This window comes from Heptranchias perlo, chromosome 5, assembly GCF_035084215.1.
Source record: "Heptranchias perlo isolate sHepPer1 chromosome 5, sHepPer1.hap1, whole genome shotgun sequence".
Lineage (NCBI taxonomy): Eukaryota > Metazoa > Chordata > Chondrichthyes > Hexanchiformes > Hexanchidae > Heptranchias > Heptranchias perlo.
The window spans coordinates 120,619,402-120,640,204 of record NC_090329.1 but is presented as its reverse complement, the minus strand read 5'-3'; the positions used below and the strand labels follow the sequence as shown (position 1 = coordinate 120,640,204).

General features: G+C 43.8%; 1 protein-coding gene across 2 annotated transcripts in view; it reads left to right on the top strand.

Moving 5' to 3' along the window:
• Positions 1-20,803, top strand: part of babam2 (BRISC and BRCA1 A complex member 2) — a 204,712-nt gene that overhangs the window by 168,561 nt on the left and 15,348 nt on the right. For both annotated transcript variants that reach the window (XM_067985138.1, XM_067985139.1), the window contains 2 exons: positions 3,918-3,988; positions 12,800-12,882. In XM_067985138.1, coding sequence (XP_067841239.1) covers positions 3,918-3,988; positions 12,800-12,882 — 154 coding nt within the window. The remainder of the gene's footprint in view (positions 1-3,917; positions 3,989-12,799; positions 12,883-20,803) is intronic.

The window sequence follows — 20,803 nt, the reverse complement described above, 5'->3', positions numbered from 1 at the left end:
AAAAATTGCACAGAAACGAACTGCAGAATCCTGTCTAGGTAGAGGCAAACTAAATAGGAGGATTACCTTTCTAGAAATAAACCACATATAATGCTTCCATATGCTAGGTACGGTAGCATAATGGGTATGTTACTGTACTAGTAATCCAGAGGCCTGGACTAATAATCCAGTAAATTCAAATTGCAGCATGGCAGTTTAAGAAGTCTAGAAATAAATAATTGTAGCGCTTGAGAAAGTATGTTGCCCCTAAAAAGCTGGTAGCAGTAAAAGTGACCATGAGCTGTGTTGGATCGTTGTAAAAATCCAACTGGTTCACTAATGTCCTTTAGGGAAGGAAACCTGCTGTTCTTACCTAGTGTGGCTGATATGTGACTCCTGTCCAACACCAGTGTAGTAGACTTTTAACTGTCCTCTGAAGTGGCCTAGTAAGCCACTCAGTTGTATCAAACCACTTTACCATACGGTTTGCAGCAGTTCAAGAAGCAGGCGCATCACCATCTTCTCAAGGGCAACTAGGGATGTGCAATAAATGCCAGCCTTGCCAGTGACTCCCATTTCTCAAGAATGAATATTTTAAGAATGTGCACAGAAATTCAACACTGAAGTGGAAGCATTTGCTTCTCATCTGTGCCAGCCAGTCATTACAGTGTGATTAAAACTAGTTTATCTGCCACAGAAGAAATATTGAGCGGTAGTACAAAGGCACACATGCTAATCAGTCTCTATCCAGGAGAAAATCAGGTCCATAGTTACTGCAGTCATAGAAGCATAGAACAAGAAAAGGCCACTTGGTCATGATGCCCACTCCATCTACAGACAAGGTACCATTTGCTCTATCATCAAATCTACTCCACTTATTTACAGTCATAGAATGTAACAACACAGAAAAAGGTCATTTGATCCATCAAGACTGTACTGCTGTTTTTCTCCACATGAGCCACCCTGTCTAACTACACTCTCCCGCTCACTCCTCATACTTTTTATTATTCCTCTTTTTCAAGCAACTATCTAATTCCCATTTAAAAGAATTTATGGATTCTGCTTGAACAATGTTTTGGGCAACAAATTCACATTCTAATCACCTTCTGTGCAAGGTTTTTTTTTCTATCCTACCCTTTCATTCTTTCTGTGACTTATCTTAAATTTGTCCTCTTGTTGCCATATCACCAACCAATGGAACCAATCTATCATACTATTGCCTTATCATAACCCATCATGAAGACATGTATCATTTCACCTGATGGCTTTCATCGGGTTTAATCTTCCAGGTGAAAGATTCTCTCTTCCCCCACCCGCCACCCAAAGTAATCAAGCAAAATTTCAGCATACCCACCTACTTTATAACATACATTATTCAACCTTGATTGGTTCTGGCAGCAGCCAGAAACCATGTGTATAGAGTATTTAATCATCTCTGACTATACTTGCCCTCACAATCTTCAATCCCTTTATTATGCAGATGTGTACCTACCTTTTTTCTAAAAGAGTTAATCAACTGTTTTTGCTAAGAGTTTGTTCTACATATCCAGTACTGTGGGGGAAATACTCTAATCTTTCTTGAGAATAGTGACTTTCTATTTATATGCTGTTTCTATTTTCCAGTCCAAATTTAACAATATGCTTGCATCCACATTATCTATGCCTCTCAGCATTTTAAAGACCAGGTCTTTACCCCCCTCCCCCTTGAACTTCTCCCCAATTAAAACAGTGAGTCTTGGAGTGTTTGATGCTGCCATTCGGTGCAAGCACCATTCTCCTGCCCTAACATCCCTCACTACAGTGAGCACAGCAAATTTTTAACACACACACGAACAGAAAGATCTCCAACACTAAAGATGTGGAGATGCTGGTGATGGACTGGGGTTAACAATTGTAAACAATTTTACAACACCAAGTTATAGTCCAACGATTTTATTTTTAATCCCACAAGCTTTCGGGGGCTTTCCCCTTCCTCAGGCGGTGTGGAAATGAAAATTTCGAATCCTTCGCATTTTAAGATCACATAACAAAGCCTGGTGATTACTGCCCGTTGCCAAGGCAATCACAGTGAGCAGACAGAAAGATGTCAATTAAAAGGCCACTGAATATACAACCCCCCAAAAAAAAAGAGAGAGAGACAGAACGAAGACAGTCAATGACCCGTTATATTAAAAACAGATAACATTTGTTCGCTGGTGGGGTTACGTGTAGTGTGACATGAACCCAAGATCCCGGTTGAGGCCGTCCTCATGGGTGCGGAACTTGGCTATTAATTTCTGCTCGACGATTTTGCGTTGTCGTGTGTCTCGAAGGCCGCCTTGGAGTACGCTTACCCGAAGGTCGGTGGCTGAATGTCCATGACTGCTGAAGTGTTCCCCGACAGGGAGAGAACCCTCCTGTTTGGCGATTGTTGCGCGGTGTCCGTTCATCCGTTGTCGCAGCGTCTGCATGGTCTCGCCAATGTACCATGCTCTGGGGCATCCTTTCCTGCAACGTATGAGGTAGACAACGTTGGCCGAGTCACAGGAGTATGAACCGTGCACCTGGTGGGTGGTGTCCTCTCGTGTGATGGTGGTATCTGTGTCGATGATCTGGCATGTCTTGCAGACTTTTCCAGCTTCCACCCTAACCTCGTCAAAGAGGCCATCCCCTATGGACAGGCCCTGCGAATACACAGGGTCTGCTCAGACGAGGAGGAACGCGATGGACACCTACAGACGCTGAAAGACGCCCTAGTAAGAACGGGATATGATGCTCGACTCATCGATCGACAGTTCCGACGGGCCACAGCGAAAAATCGCGTAGACCTCCTCAGAAGACTAACACGGGACGCAACCAACAGAGTACCCTTCGTCGTCCAGTACTTCCCCGGAGCGGAGAAACTACGCCATGTTCTCCGCAGCCTTCAACATGTCATCAATGATGACGAACACCTCGCTATGGCCATCCCCACACCTCCACTACTCGCCTTTAAACAGCCACCCAACCTCAAACAAACCATCGTTCGCAGCAAATTACCCAGCCTTCAGGAGAACAGCGTCCACGACACCACACAACCCTGCCACGGTAACCTCTGCAAGACATGCCAGATCATCGACACAGATACCACCATCACACGAGAGGACACCACCCACCAGGTGCACGGTTCATACTCCTGTGACTCGGCCAACGTTGTCTACCTCATACGTTGCAGGAAAGGATGCCCCAGAGCATGGTACATTGGCGAGACCATGCAGACGCTGCGACAACGGATGAACGGACACCGCGCAACAATCGCCAAACAGGAGGGTTCTCTCCCTGTCGGGGAACACTTCAGCAGTCATGGACATTCAGCCACCGACCTTCGGGTAAACATACTCCAAGGCGGCCTTCGAGACACACGACAACGCAAAATCGTCGAGCAGAAATTAATAGCCAAGTTCCGCACCCACGAGGACGGCCTCAACCGGGATCTTGGGTTCATGTCACACTACACGTAACCCCACCAGCGAACAAATGTTATCTGTTTTTAATATAACGGGTCATTGACTGTCTTCGTTCTGTCTCTCTCTTTTTTTTTGGGGGGTTGTATATTCAGTGGCCTTTTAGATGACACCTTTCTGTCTGCTCACTGTGATTGCCTTGGCAACGGGCAGTAATCACCAGGCTTTGTTATGTGATCTTAAAATGCGAAGGATTCGAAATTTTCATTTCCACACCGCCTGAGGAAGAGGAAAGCCCCCGAAAGCTTGTGGGATTAAAAATAAAATCGTTGGACTATAACTTGGTGTTGTAAAATTGTTTACAACACTAAAGAATGTAATGGATACAAGACTTAAAAAGGATATCTAATATTTTGTTTAAAACGCTGTACCCAGATTTTTGATTCCTATCCTCATTTGTCTTGTCAATATGTTAACTATTTTAATGTACACTCGTTTTGCTTTATTTAAACCAAGGTGCAGTATATCATTCAGGGTTACCACAGAAGAAGAGAATACATTGCAGCCTTCCTGAGTCACTTTGGAACGTAAGTTTATATTTGGATACCACTAATAGTTCCTACAGGATAATCTAAGCAAAGACTTTATAGTTGTGAGAAAAGATTTATAAGACATATACTTGCTGGAGTGGCAAATATTTTCACTTTGATTTCCAAGTCATTTTTTGAACAGATATGGATTACCCAAAATCAGATTTTCTGTTTCAAATTATCGTCCTATAGGAGCTGATAATGCAATATTCTATGCCACCTCCACGTTTTCCTTCTTACTCCCCCTGCCCCCCAACCTTCTTCTCCTGCTCCTCCACCTCCTCCTAAACTTGATAACACAGAGGGATAGTTATGAAGGCCCACGGAGAACTTGATGTGCACCGCGCTTGATAATCTACCCCAGGAACACTGTAGCACTCTGTGCCTATGCATATGTTGTGTACTATTAACGCCTCCAGAAATACTTCACTTGAGGCTAGGCCCCAAAAAAGGAGCTGGAACACCTGAACAGCAATCCAGGTGCTCGATCAATGCATAAAATGGTTGCTGCAAAAGAGGCTGTCATGTTTTTTTATTATTATTCGTTCATGGGATGTGGGCATCGCTGGCAAGGCCAGCATTTATTGCCCATCCCTAATTGCCCTTGAGAAGGTGGTGGTGAGCTGTCTTCTTGAACTGCTGCAGTCCATGTGGTGAAGGTTCTTCCACAGTGCTATGGGAGTACGTTCATCACACTGACTGCAGGGGTTCAAGAAGGCGGCTCACCACCACCTTCTCAAGGGCAATTAGGGATGGGCAATAAATGCTGGCCTTGCCAGCGATGCCCACATCCCATGAAACAAATAAACAAAAATGCACATCAAGTCATTTGTGTAGCTGGCATGGATGTATCACATTTTTGATTGAAGGTAGACCTGACAGCATTTCAGCAAAGAGGGTCTCTGCTGCCGAAGGGTCTGGTGTGGCCATGCTCTCCATAGTCAGGCGATTATACTCTGTGCAAAGGTGGATTGTGGACCTTACCCCATAGATATCTCCAAATTGTACCAACTGTTTGCCACACTCTCTGACTCCATAAATTGTGTTTGTAGGCAAGGCCTAAGGGCTCGGCAACTGCCAGACTCCTCAAACTGGCCAGCAAGTTGTGACTTTTGCACTTGCTCTACCCTTTTCATGATCTGTGCTTGAGAGCTCACACGTGCAACTCACTAACTGACCGCCACCTCCCCTACCCCACAGAGTGAACATATCTCTGCTGGTGCTTGATGTTGTAGGAATGTGTGATTAAAGGGTGGTAGAAGTTTGGAACTCTCTTCCGCAAACGGCAATTGATACTCGCTCAATTGCTAAATTTATATGTGAGATAGATAGCTTTTTGGCAACCAAAGGTATTAAGGGATATGGGCCAAAGGCAGGTATATGGAGCTCGATCACAGATCAGCCATGATCTTATCAAATGGCGGAGCAGGCACGAGGGGCTGAATGGCCTACTCCTGTTCCTATGTTCCTAGGGTGCTTATGTTAACCATGTCACTGCTTGGTTGAGGCACAAGAGTGGGTGCAAGAACCTTCTCCTGTTGGGCAGTTAATTGGGCAGAAGAAGAGGATATTTTAGAGGATGCACTAGCCTAGTGGTTATGCTATTAGGCTAGCAGCCCAGAGGTCAACACTTCAAATCCCACCATGGCAGGTTGTAAAATTGAGCTCTCAAAATCCAGTAATTTGTGGGCGAGAAACACAAAATGCTCAATAAAAGGTTTCAGATTGTTGTAAAAGCTCAGTGACCTTCAGGGAAGAGAACCTGCCCCAACTACCCAGTTTAGTCTACATGTGACTCCAGTCCTACACTATGTGGTTGACTTTTAATGCCTTGCCAGTGTCGCCCACATCTCAAGAAAAATTTTTTTTAAATATACATTTTAGATTCTAGTAGTAAGGCATCATTAAAATAGAACTTTATACAGCAAGACGTTGTACGTGTCATGCTACAGTGCTGAAATGTATTTCTGTGGCGGGAGTGAATGAGTAAGCTCCAGACCTCATTACTGCCTTGATCACAAGCTGAATTCCAGAGGTGAGGTGAGAGTGACTGTCCTTGACATCAAGGCAGCAATTGACAGAGTGTGACACCAAGGAGCTTGTCAAAGGGAAACAGAGTAAAAGCTCTCCAGTGGCTGGAGTCATGCCTGACACAGGATGATGGCAACCGATCATCTCAGCCCTAGGAGTTCCTTGGGGTCCTAGGCTCAGCTACCTTCAGTTGCTTCATCGGTGACGTTCCCTCCATTATTAGTTCAGAAATGGGGCTGTTTGATGATGATTACACAGTGTTCAGTTCCATTTGCAATTTGTCAGATAATGAAGCTGTCCATGCCCACATGCAGCAAGACCTGAACAACATTTAGGCTTGGACTGATAATGGTCAAATAACATTAGCGCCACAAAAGTGTCAGGCAATGACCATCTCCAACAAGAGTGAGTTTAACCACCTCCCCTTGAAATTCATTGTAAACAATTTTACAACACCAAGTTATAGTCCAGCAATTTTATTTTAAATTGCTGGACTATAACTCCAATTTCATTTTCACATCGTTCACCTGACGAAGGGGGAAGCCTCCGAAAGCTTGTGAATTTAAAATAAAATTGCTGGACTATAACTTGGTGTTGTAAAATTGTTTACAATTGTCAACCCCAGTCCATCACCGGCATCTCCACATCTTGAAATTCATTGGCATTACCATCGTCGAATCCCCCACCATCAATATCCTGGGGGTCACCAATGACCAGAAACTTAACTGGACCAGCCACATAAATGCCGTGGCTATTAGGCGGGTCAGAGGCTGGGTATTCTGCAGCAATTGGCTCACCTCCTGACTCCCCAAAGACACTCCACCATCTCCATGGCATGTCAGGAACACTCCTGTTGCCTGGATGGGTGCAGCTGCAACAGCGCCTCAAGAAGCTGGACACCATCCAGGACAAAGCAGTCTGCTTGATCAGCACTTCATCCATTAACCTAAACATCCACCCCCTCTACTACCGGCGTACCATGGCTGCAGGCTGTACCATCTACAGGATGCATTGCAACAAGTCACCAAAGCTTCTTCAGCAGCCCCCTGCAACCTCCACCACCTAGAATCAATGTCGTGGGAACACCACCACTTTTCTTTCTAGCACGATCTGCAGCAGCATCTCCAATGAGCTATTCAGTCTGCTTGCAATCTTGCAGTCTTTTCAGTCGTGAGACAGCTTTAAGAGTGAGCAGAATCCCTTTAAGTGTTGTTTTTGAGAATATTCCATCCCCATAACCCTTGTGCACTCTAGTGCATTATCCATTTGCACGAGGATGTGCCGCACTAAAACTTAAATGAGTTGATCTTGCATTTTATCACGAGGTCAGCTCTGTGGAGCACAGGCACAGTCAGTGCCTAAGGACTAACAGCCCCTATGCCAGTAGCACAATATTAGCCCTGTAGATTTTCTTCATTGCAACTTTTAAAAAAAATATTCGGACATGTGAATATGATGATGGCTTCAGTTAATTTGCCAATGATATGCGGAAATATAATTCTAGAATTAAGTAAAAGTAAAATGTCCTTCAGCAATCCTCAGTTTAATGTAGCTAAATAATGGACTTAATACATTCCTGATCCTGTTTTGTCAGTGGAAGCAGAAGGGGAGCACGGGCGGTAATGGGTGGCATATTTAAAGGAATGTTGGCTTTTTGCTGTCTGGTCCTGTGTTCTAACCTTTCTGCTGCTGAGAATTTGAGGAATTTCAGTTATTTTCCATAAAAATGAATTGTCTCGTTTTGGCTGGATTTCCTAAGACAGGCTTAATCCCCAAAGACATGGGATGTTCTCTCTTTCTCACATGTATATTGCACTATCTGTGTTTATATAATAATGTCTCAATTTTCTCTTGCATTATTACTAATGAGAGAGTTTTTCTTTGCCAAGATTGTGGATTCAAACTCCACTATGAACTTGAGCACATAATCTAGGCTGACACTCTAATGCAGTACCGAGGGAGTACTACATTGTTGGACAAGCCATTTTTCAGATGAGATGTTAACCCTAGATCCCCATCCGCCACTGCTCAAGTAAGGCAAGACAAAAGCAAGGAAGTCATGATGAACCTTTGTTTAAAAAAAAAACTGGTTCAGCCACAACTGGAGTATTGTGTCCAGTTCTGGGCACCACACTTTAGGAAAGAAGTGAAGGCCTTGGAGAGGGTGCAGAAGAGATTTACTGGAGTGATTCCAGGGACGAGGGACTTCAGTTACATGGATAGACTGGAGAAGCTGGGGTGGTTCTCCTTGGAACAGAGAAGGCTAAGAGGAGATTTGATAGAGGTATTCAAAATCATGAAGGGTCTAGACAGAGTAGATAGAGAGAAACTGTTTCCTTTGGCGGAAGGGTCAAGAACCAGAGGACATAGATTTAAGGTGATTGGCAAAAGAAACAAAGGTGACATGAGGAAAAACTTTGTTACACAGAGAGTGGTTAGGATCTGGAATGCATTGCTCGAGGGGGTGGTTGAGGCAGATTCAATCATGGCCTTCAAAGGGGAACTGGATAAGTACTTGAAAGGAAAAAATTCAGAGGGCGGGGGAGTGGAACTAGCTGGATTGCTCTTGCATAGAGCCGGCACAGATTCGATGGGCCGAATGGCCTCCTTCCGTGCTGTAACCTTTCTATGATTTTATAAGTAGACGTAAAGGATCCCAGGGCACTTTTCAAAGAAGAGCAGAGTTCTGCCATTCCTCCCTCACCCAACACCACCAAAAAAGATTATCTCGCCATTCATTCATTTACTATTTCTGGGATCTTGCTGACCGCAAATTGACTGCTGTTTGCCAATGTCCAGTTAATCATTTTATACTGCACTTTTGGTGTTGGATCCACACTGAAGAGTACACTGCACTAATACCAAAAGTATAATATAAAAACAGCATGATTGGTGTAAAATGAGAATTGGATCCCTTGCAGGAACTATACATTTAAGAAGCAGGTTATATAGTACAAAAAAAATGTAAATTAAGGCTCAAGACCACTTAAATTAGCGCACAAGTCAAAACAAGTATCCCTAATTGACTGACTGGATAATCCCTATAGGCTAGTATAGGAGTTCAAATGTTAGAACACATCAGAATCTCTTGCCCTTTATTATAGTCAAGTTACCAGCTTTTGCAGAGGTGGATCAGCACATCTGCCATGATCTCTAAAGATCACAAGTTACCAGATTTTTATTTGTGAGACTCAGCACTTTTGGCAAAAGGTAAAATGGTGCAAGCTGTAGCTGATGTGAAAGCTAAAATGTTTGCCAATCTATTTTAAAAGGGAGCAGAGAACCAAGACTTAAGAGTAGGGCTTTTTTGCAAGGAAGACTGAAGACACCTTATTGTATTTCCCCTCTCCTAAGTACCAGAAAAGTCTAAATAAGGCTGAACATTTGAAATTTAGCTGCAAAATTTTCTTTAAGCAATCAGCAAATCACTAAGGAATTGGTATTCAGTAAATTAATGGGACTCAAGGCGGATAAATCCCCTGGACCTGATGGCTTACATCCCAGGGTCTTGAGGGAAGTGGCAGTGGGGATTGTGGATGCTTTGGTAATAATTTTCCAAAATTCTCTGGACTCGGCAAAGGTCCTGGCAGATTGGAAAACTGCTAATGTAACACCGTTATTTAAAAAGGGTAGTAGGCAGAAGGCTGGAAATTATAGACCAGTTAGCCTAACATCTGTGGTGGGTAAAATTTTGGAGTCTATTATTAAGGAGACAGTAGCGGAACATTTGGATAAACATAATTTAATAGGACAAAGTCAGCATGGCTTTACGAAGGGGAAGTCATGTCTGACAAATTTGCTTGAGTTCTTTGAGGATATAACGTACAGGGTGGATAAAGGGGAACCAGTGGATGTAGTGTATTTAGACTTCCAGAAGGCATTCGACAAGGTGCCACATAAAAGATTATTGCTCAAGATAAAGAATCACTGGATTGGGGGTAATATTCTGGCATGGGTGGAGGATTGGTTATCTAACAGGAAGCAGAGAGTTGGGATAAATGGTACATTCTCGGACTGGCAACCAGTAGCAAGTGGTGTTCCGCAGGGGTCGGTGCTGGGTCCCCAACTCTTTACAATCTATATTAACGATTTGGAGGAGGGGACCGAGTGTAACATATCAAAGTTTGCAGATGATACAAAGATGGGAGGGAAAGTAGAGAGTGAGGAGGACAGGCTGGGTGAGTGGGCGGAGATTTGGCAGATGCAATCCAAATTGGAAAATGTGAGGTTATGCACTTTGGCAGGAAAAATCGGAGATCAAGTTATTATCTCAATGGCGAGAAACTGGAAAGTACTGCAGTACAAAGGGATCTGGGGGTCCTAGTGCAAGAAAATCAAAAGGTTAGTATGCAGGTGCAGCAGGTGATCAAGAAGGCCAACGGAATGTTGGCTTTTATTGCTAGTGGGATAGAATATAAAAACAGGGAGGTATTGCTGCAGTTATATAAGGTATTAGTGAGACCGCACCTGGAATACTGCATACAGTTTTGGTGTCCATACTTAAGAAAAGACATACTTGCTCTCGAGGCAGTACAAAGAAGGTTCACTCGGTTAATCCCGGGGATGAGGGGGCGGACATATGAGGAGAGGTTGAGTAGATTGGGACTCTACTCATTGGAGTTCAGAAGAATGAGAGGCGATCTTATTGAAACATATAAGATTGTGAAGGGGCTTGATCGGGTGGATGCGGTAAGGATGTTCCCAAGGATGGGTGAAACTAGAAAGAGGGGGCATAATCTTAGAATAAGGGGCTGCTCTTTCAAAACTGAGATGAGGAGAAACTTCTTCACTCAGAGGGTGGTAGGTCTGTGGAATTTGCTGCCCAGGAAGCTATGGAAGCTACATCATTAAATAAATTTAAAACAGAAATAGACATTTTCCTAGAAGTAAAGGGAATTAGGGGTTACGGGGAGTGGGCAGGAAATTGGACATGATTTTAGATTTGAGGTTAGGACCAGATCAGCCATGATCTTATTGAATGGCGGAGCAGGCTCGAGGGGCCGATTGGCCTACTCCTGCTCCTATTTCTTATGTTCTTATGTTCTTATTTTGCAGAGTGTATTGTTGAAAATGGAAAGATCCTTTCCATTGGAGGAAAAAAAGTTAACCTGATACCAAGTTAAAGAAAATCTAGCTGTCTATATTGGCTGGATTTGAAATTCAGATGTCTAGAACAGCAAAAGTGTAGCTACCTAATTTGACCATCTGGATTGCAAATAATCAGATGAGAGTTCATTACCACATATTAGCAAGATTTTCTATGTGCATTGGATGTATTGAAATTGTAAGGACATTCATTAAGGTCACAGTAAAGGAGGATGTAGTAGAGAAATTGGATAGGATAAAAATAAAGAGGTACTTAAAGGTTGGCAGTGCTCAAAGTAGAAAAGTCACCCAGTCTGGATGAGATGCATCCTAGGTTGCTGAGGGAAGTACGGGTGGAGATAGCAGAGGGATCTAGCCACAATCTTTCAATCCTCCTTAGGTATGGGTGCGGTACCAGAGGACTGGAGGATTGCAAATGTTACACCCCTGTTCAAAAAAGGTGAGAGTGGTAAATCCAGCAACTATAGGCCAGTCAACCTAACATCGGTGGTGGGGAAACTTTGAGACAATAATCCGAGACAAAATTAAATATCATTTGGAAACATATGGGTTAATAAATGACAGCCAGCATGGATTTGTTAAAGGAAAATCTTGTTTGACTAACTGAGTTCTTTGATGAAGTAATGGAAAGGGTTGATGAGGGTAATGTGGTTGATGTGTATATGGACTTTCCAATGGTATTTGATAAAGTACCACATAATAGATTTGTAAGCAAAATTGAAGCCCATGGGATTAAAGGGGCATTGGCAGCATGGATACAAAATTTGCTAAGAGACAGAAAGCAGAAAGTAGTGGTGAACATTTGTTTTTCAGACTGGAGGGAAGTAAACAGTGGTGTCCCCCAGGGGTCAGTATTAGGACCACTGCTCTTTTTGAGATATATATATATATATTACTAGTCTGGACTTGTGTATTCAGGGCATAATTTCAAAGTTTGCAGATGAAATGAAACTCAGAAAAGTAGTAAACAACGTGGAGGATAGTAACTGACTTCAGGAGGACATAGACAGACTGGTGAAATGGGCAGAATGGCTTCCTTCTGTGCTGGCGATTTTTGGCCCCAAGACATTTAACAACTGGCAGCCACTCGGAACGTATTACAAAATACAAAAGACTAGTGAAATGGGCAGACACATGGCAGATGCAGTTTAACAGAGAAGTATGAAGTGATGCATTTTAGTAGGAAGAATGAGGAGAGGCAATATAAACTAAATGGTACAATTTTAAAGGGGGTGCATGAACAGAGACACCTGGGGGTGTACGTACACAAATTTTTGAAGGTGACAGGACAAGTTGAGGAGGCTGTTAAAAAATCATATGGGATCCTTGACTTTATAAACAGAGGCATAGAGTACAAAAACAAGGAAGTTATGTTAAACCTTTATAAATCACTGATTAGACCCCAGCTGGAGTATTATGTCCAATTCTGGGCACCACACTTTAGGAACGATGTCAAAGCCTTGACGGGATGCAGAGGAAATCTTTTCCTGTAGTTGGTTATTTTGCTAGTATTTATATCCTGCCATTATTTTGCTATACAAATAAACAAGTTTTGAAAATGGAATGAGATAGTCCTTTACTTGTATTCTGAAGGGCATCTGCTTACAGTATGTACAAACTATGATTATGTTGCCCTGCTTCAGTGGTACTAATTTTTCTTTTCTTTCCCAGAGGCGTTGTGGAGTATGATGCTGAAGGATTCACCAAACTTACATTATTACTAATGTGGAAGGACTTTTGTTTTTTAGTACATAGTAAGTAATATTTTTAAAAATAGATAACTTGCATGTGACTGGGAGTGTTTCAGAATGCTGGGGCTGTTCCAACAATGGTTTGTGCCATAGGATTCCACGCTCTAATCACCTCCTGAAAAGAGAGTTTTTCAAACCTCACTTTGATTTCTTCTATGTTCATCTTAAATTTGTGCCTTCTCATCGCCATCTCATCAACATGAGCACAATCTATCACTATTATCATAGAGATTTTCAAGATTATGAAGAGTTATGAGGTCACCCATTCACCTTCTCAGCTCTAGTGGGATAAGAAACGGTCTAATTTCTCAAGTGTTCTCTTCATGACTCTAACCACTCATTCTTGGTAATAATCCAATATCCTTTGAAAATGGAGTATTTTACGATATAATACTGGAAGAAATTGCATATTACAATTGCCAAGTATCAGGAAAGGTAGTTCATTGCATTAGAATGCTGTAGAGAAATGAATATTACAAAGAATTCCATAGGAAAAAATGTGTATTGTTTAGTTGCTTTTTGTTTTCGAACAGTAAGATATTCATGAAACGTTGTGCAGCAATTAGCTATGCTAATAGAGGTAAAATAGAGGTTTGTGAATCTTTAGAATTCTCTACTCCTGTGGATGCTCAGTCATTGAGTATATCCAAGAATGAGATCGATAGATTTTTGGACTCTAAGGGAATCTGGGGGAATGGGAATCGGGCGGGAAAATGGAGTTGAGGTCGAAGATCAGCCATGAATGAATGGCGGAGCTGGCTCCAGGGGCTGTATGGCCTACTCTTGCTACTATTTCTTATGTTCTTAAAAGGGGGGAATTTTTCCATCTGTGCAGTAGTCATTGGCTCCTCATGATTCACTGCAATGCTATTGCTACAAACCCTCAGTATTTGTCAATTGTGACATCCACAGACAACTACGGGCGTACATTGGATATTAAGAAACACAAGAAAGGTCACATTGCTTTGACTTTGAATATAGTGGTACATTTAACCACAATTGAAGGAGCCAGGGAGCTGGGTGAGCAGTTCAAGGGAAGGTCATGGGAAATGCTGCCTAATTGATTTGAAGTTTGTTAATCATCTGAATCCTTCAAACATGTTAATGATGTCACAGAATCAATCTTTTAATTGAAGCCTCATTTTATTCACCATGACAGAATCTGAAAGAAAGTCATTAGAACAGTTTGTTATCTAGCATTTCCCTTCTTCAATCCTGCCCCTCCTCCAGTATACTTGTATAATACAGGACAAGCATCTCTTTTGTGCATCTACACAATATGTACTTCTGGCTCCAAAACAAAAGTACCTGATCCAAGCATAAAATTCCAGTGTACAGAAAAATTGCTTTGCATTATGTAAAATTCCTAACACAGGAGTAATAATAATTCAGAATTCTAATCCACGCATTTTGGTTTTCGATGCTCAGCTTACTGAATATTGTCAATAAATTGTTTAGAATAAAAGGAAAGTGAACAATTCAATGATTTGAAGACTGCAATTTTACATAAACTGCCTGTATTTATGGCCAACATCATTACGGAACTGTTTAGGCTGTGCTTTTAATGTAGCTACCAGTCTGAGATTGGCTACAGATTTAATCCCAACCTGGCAGTATCTGATTTATACTACCTGGGTCCTAATCAAACTTCCGTAGCTAGTCGAGTTCTGTGTACATGTGTTTATACGCTTCCAACTGATAAATTTTACATATTTTAAGAGCAGGGCAGGACATAGCTAAGCATTTTTTAAAATCTGTTTTGACACAGCACTGGAGTTGTATTGCTAGTGGTGTCAAACCCACGTGTGCGAGACAGCCCACCCGAGGGATGGCTTACTACTCCATTCTGGAATCTGGTAAAAACGCCACTCTGGATTTATATGGTGGTGGCGGTACCACCCCCACCACCATTTTAACTAGTCTGAAATTAGGCACACGGAGGCCGCCCGTCGCAGAGGCATAATTTAAAATAGTAAAGATGGGTCCTGATGACATAATCGGGATGCACACGTCATTTTAAATGCGGGCCTGACGGAGGGCTGCATTGTTTCAAATCCGCCAGAAAAGGCTGGGTTCCTGGCTGCACGAGGCCCAGGTAAGGTTAATTTTTTTTTAATTTTTAAAGGAGTGTTCCTCCTGGTCCTTGGGTATTCCTCCCCCTCCCCGATTGCAGACTTTCCCGATTTCTCCTCTCTCTCCCCCTTCCCCTTCCATTCCTTAATAATCTTGCCACGGACTGTTTCTCTCGGTCCCCAGCAGCAGCCTGACAGCCCCACCACCAATGAATTTGGGTTTTAGGCAGGAGTAAGTGCTGGGAAATGCTAATGAGGACCGGGAGTTAAAATCTCACACTCTGGGTGCCAGTGGGTTCACCACTTGCTTCGGCCCTCGCACCCCTGATTAAAATCGGGACTATATGGTCAGTTTTGCACCACTGCAAATTGTAAATCACAAAAGCGCCAATACAATTGCACTTTTACAACTAATTGCTAATATTAATACAGGTAAATTTAGTTGTAATCTCAGTTGTCATTGTAACCAAAGTTTCTCTTTCAGCAACAACAATTTGCATCTAAAGCAACTTTAACATAGTAAAACATCCCAAGGCACTTCTCAGGAGCCATTATTAATTATAAAATTTGGCACCAAACCACATAAGGAAATAAGGATTAGGACAGGTGACCAAAAGTTTGGTCAAAGAGGTAGGTTTTAAGGAGGATCTTAAAGGAGATGGAGAGGTTTAAGGAGGGAATTCCAGAGCTTAGGGCCGAGGCAGCTGAAGACACGCTGCCAATGGTTGAGCGATTAAAATCGGGGATGCGCAAGAGGCAAGAATTGGAAGAGCGCAGAGATCTCGGAGGATTGTAGGGCTGGAGGAGGTTACAGAGATAGGGAGGGGCGTAGGAAATGGCTGTACTAAACCAGAAATTTCTTATCTAATCAAGATCACCATGACTATAAAACAATGTATCTCAAACGTCCGGTTCTTTGTTTAATTCTCTGGTGCCACTTAACTTTAAAATCTCACACAGGCACTGTTGTGTAGTTTGCACAACCTGTGGTGCCATTTTGGTTTTCTTATCCACACTGTGCAGCATGACTTTATACGCTTTTAAATTGTGTGTTGATCTATTTGCCTGTTAGCAAAATCTGTCTTCAGCAAACTCACTTGAACCTGATAAACTAGGGTGGAACGCGAGAATTTCCTAATAAGTTTCTAGTTTAAGAATCAGTACCTGCCCAAAGCTATTGATAAACGGAGAATAGAAGTGGATTTTAAACATTATTCAAGGAAACATTCAGAAAGCCACCATTTTGCTTCAGCAATGACAATTTGACTTCCATCTCTGAAATTGTGTGGAAGATACCTTTTCCGGATTTGTACTACAGCTTAGCAAAACAACAGCTGCAGAGGTATTGTGGCGAATGGAGGGGCAAAGGCCAGGTAGCACAGAGTTTGAAAGTGCAGTTATATGTGACTTGCATAAGGAAACGGGGTTAGAAGGGATAGCGGGATCAGATACAAGAATGTGGTTGGAATTGGCCTCGTCAGTGGGAGCTGACGAGGTAGAGGAGTTGGCCATGAATATGGGTAGAAGAGTTTTTATGGAAGGAGATGTTTAAGATGAGCTGGAGGAGAGAGGGCAAGGAAAGCTGAGATGGAGACAGAAATCACAGAGGATGAGCCTTTGCTCAATGTGGAGACTGAGGGTAGAAAGGAGAATTAAACAAAGAACCGGACGTTTGAGATACATTGTTTTATAGTCATGGTGATCTTGATTAGATAAGAAATTTCTGGTTTAGTACAGCCATTTCCTACGCCCCTCCCTATCTCTGTAACCTCCTCCAACGACTTTCTAAATCACTAAACTCTGCAAAGGCATGGTGCCAAAACAAATTCTTCTCTTAATAAACACACACCTTTTTAATTTGGCGTTTAACACACTATATCAGTTCTGTAAGGCTATCTTTGGGAGCCATAAGCAAAACATATTCTAGCAAGTGTGATGGTGTTTTATATGGATTGTGATTGTAAGCAATTGTGAGCAATTTTTATTCTACTGGCAATTAAGATATATAGGGGTGAAATTCACCTTGGGTGGTAGTGCAAAACCGGGGAGAACGAACCGGCCGCCCCTTTTACATTCCGCCCGATTTTTCTTTTCCATGCATTTCCCTCCAGAATTTCTGTTCACTGGTGAACAAGGCCCTTGCTCACAGTACCAACACCTTGCCCCTTACTAAAGCCTCCCTGCCTGGTTATACTTTCCACCACCTACCCCACCCAAACCACCACAGTGGCTCTTATCACAAAATCACACCTTGGTCTCTTCCCTCCTCCCCCCACCCCCCCCCCCAACTCCTTTGGCACTATCTCTTCCTTCAAGCACTTCTCCTTTAATTCCTCATTGTCTACCAGTACCCCCCAAGTTCCTCCCTGAGAAATCCCTCCTTTCTACCCTCAGTCTCCACATTGAGCAAAGGCTCATCCTCTGTGATTTCTGTCTCCATCTCAGCTTTCCTTGCCCTCTCTCCTCCAGCTCATCTTAAACATCTCCTTCCATAAAAACTCTTCTACCCATATTCATGGCCAACTCCTCTACCTCGTCAGCTCCCACTGACGAGGCCAATTCCAACCACATTCTTGTATCTGATCCCGCTACCCCTTCTAACCCCGTTTCCTTATGCAAGTCACATATAACTGCACTTTCAAACTCTGTGCTACCTGGCCTTTGCCCCTCCATTCGCCACAATACCTCTGCAGCTGTTGTTTTGCTAAGCCACTCCCTCACCTCTACCTTTTGAAGCCCTTGTGCTTGGTAAAGTCAGCACTTACTCCACATGTTGTCACCTCCCCGATCCATGCCCATGTCTCTCATAACTCCCTGTTTGAATCCTTCCAACCAAGTTTCTGCTCCTCCAACAGCACAGAAATGGCCCTACTATAGCCACGTTCTCTGAATCCCTGGTGCATTATCCCTCTTTGACCTCTGCAGTCTTTGACATAGTTAACAGCAGCATTCTTCTCCATCTCCACTCGTCCGTTGTGCAGCTCAGTACGACTGCCCTTGGTTGGTCTATTCTTACCTCTCCAATCATAGCCAGAACATTTCTGCCAATGGTTTCTCTTCCCACCCCTGCAGACCCACCTTGGGAGTCCCCAAAGGGTCCAATCTTGCCCCTGCCCCCCCCCCCTCCTTATCTACATGCTGCACCATGACATCATCTGCAGGCATGGGGTCAGCATTCACACAGCTCTACCTTTCCACCACCTCTCTTTGAGTTGTCAGGCTTCTTCCAACATGCAATCTTGGATATGCTGCAGCAAACAGTGGAAAGATTGAAGCCATTACCTTCGTCCCTGCCACGAATTCCGTACCCTCGCCCCACTGACTTCATACTTCTCCCCAGCCACTATCTGAGGCTGAACCAGATGATTCTCAACCTATTCAACCCCAAGATGAGCTTCCAAGCCATATCCCCTCGATCACAAAAACTGCTTACTTCCAGCTCTGTAACGATGCCCATCTCCTTATCCACCTCAGCCCATCTACCATGGTATCCCTCCCCCATGCCTTAGTTGCCTCCAGCCTTGACTATTCCAATGCTATCCTGGCCGGCCTCCCTTCCTCCATGTTCTGTAAATTTAAGCTCACCCAGAATTCTGCTTCCCATATCTCATCACATACCAAGTGCCACTTGCCTATCACCCCTGTGCTCACTGACCTACATTGGCTTCTGGTCCCCCAAAGTCTCAGATGTAGAATTCTTATCCTTTCGTTTAAATCCATCCATAGCCTCATCTCTCCCTATCTCTGTAACCTCCTCCAGCCCTACAACATCCCCCCACCGAACTCTCCTTTCCTCTGACTCTGGCCTGTTGTGCATCCCCCCTTCCCTTCACCCTGCCATCAGCAACATGGCCTTTAACCGCTTAGGCCCAAGTTCTGGGATTCCCTCGTTAAACCTCATCTGACTCTCCACCTACTTCTCCTCCTTTACAGCCTGCTTAGGCTTACTTTTGGTTACTCCTCCTAATATCTCCTCCTTTAGCTCAGCATTCATTTTTTTTCCTTTTCCTCTGTGAATGCCTTGGAGCAATTTGGCATGTTAAAGGTGCTATATAAATGCAAGTTGTTGCAGTAGTATTTTTAAGAGAATAGAACATTTTATTATCATTATCAATGCAATGAGTCACGGCAGAAGTTAAGAAAGATGACCAAAAGTTTGGGCAAAGAGAAGATTTTTAAAGGTGCAGGAGGAGTGTAAAGGCAGAGGGGTTTAGGGAGGGAGTTCCAGAGATTAGGGCTACAGTTGAAGTCATTGCTCCAAACTCCTTTCCACACTACAATTTAAGTGGTTTCAGGAGCACGTACTGGTGCTGTGGTTCCAGAAACTGATGCTTTAAAACTAAATAAAAATGTTTTCAAAAAAGCTTTTAAAAACACTTGCACCAATTGCTGTGCATGCCCGCTATGAGTGCATGAATGCGATACGTGCAGAGTTTGTTAAAAGTGGCTGAATCCTTAGGTTTAGGAGCCATGATACAGGTAACTGCTCCTGGAATCACTCCCAAGGAAAGGAACAGAAAGCCTTGAGATGAACCACGGGTAGTCGGGTTGGCTCTGGCTACCACTTCTTTTGACAACAGTTTAGAATTAAGTCAAAAATCACATTTTGTGTGCCTGATTTTTTTTTGAACCCACCAGAAAGGGGATTTTTATTCAAGCTAGTTTTTCTGCAATTGGATTATTTAAAGTGGCAAACAGGAATAGAATCACTCGTTCATTCAGCACTAGTGCACTATTGTGAATGAAATACATCATTAGTAGTCAACGTGTTATGGGGCTCGAATTTAGCAGGCCTGCGGGTTCCCAGCGGGTGGTCCTCCGGGAGCGTCGAAAACGCGGACGGCGAAATTAGTGGGTTGCCCACGCGATCGTAGCAGGCAACCCACTAATAGGAATCAATTACCTGCTCCTCCGGGGTCCACGGCGCTGGCCTGCGCGTCGGTCGGGCTGCGCATGCGCAGTACGATCTGTCAGCTGGAGGCTCTCTAGTTAAAGGGGCAGTCCTCCACTGACAGATGCTGCAACCAATGGAACAAATTGCAGCATGGAACAGCCCAGGGGGAAGGCTGCTCCCAGTTTAATGATGCCTCACCCCAGGTATCATCAGATGGGGTGAGGAGGAGGGGGAGGACACAGATCTTCCCCCCCGGCGGGCGGGAGGAAGCGGCCTGCCTCTGCCACCAAGAAGGCCTGGCTCGAGGTGGCAGAGGGGGTCACCTGCGCCACCAACATATGGCCCACCTGCATACAGTGCAGGAGGCGCTGCAATGACCGCAGTAGGTCAGCCGCAGTGAGAACATGAAGTCTTTCCCCTACACTCCGTCTGCCACAACACTGCCCCCACCCCACATCTCCTTCGGCACCGCCAACACTATTCTGTCACATCACCCTTCATACCCACTCAAACCCCATCCTCATCTTACCTCCACCTACTCACCTCGCCAGTACTCATCCTGCCACTAACACGCAACCCAATCCTCATACAATCTCATTGCTCCATCCCATACTCACCCTCCCGTGCATCTCCCTCACGGCCAGCCTCACTCAACCTGCCACCACCTGTGCTGCAGCCACAGGGCATGCATCACATATGTGCAGTAGGCAGCGTAAGGCAAACGTGTCGTCAGCATGAAGGGGGTGCACAAGGGTGTCTGAGGGTTTGTCATGGGTGTTACCTATATTGAATTTCAGAGCAACAAACAGCACACATTATATTGACACCACCACTGCCATGTCTCCGCGAATCCTGTCCGTTGTGTCCAATAATGGCCGCTCCTGGGTATCACTATGAGGACCCACCACTGATGCCACCCATCGTGTTACTGCAGAGTAGGTGCAGGTGTATTTGCAGG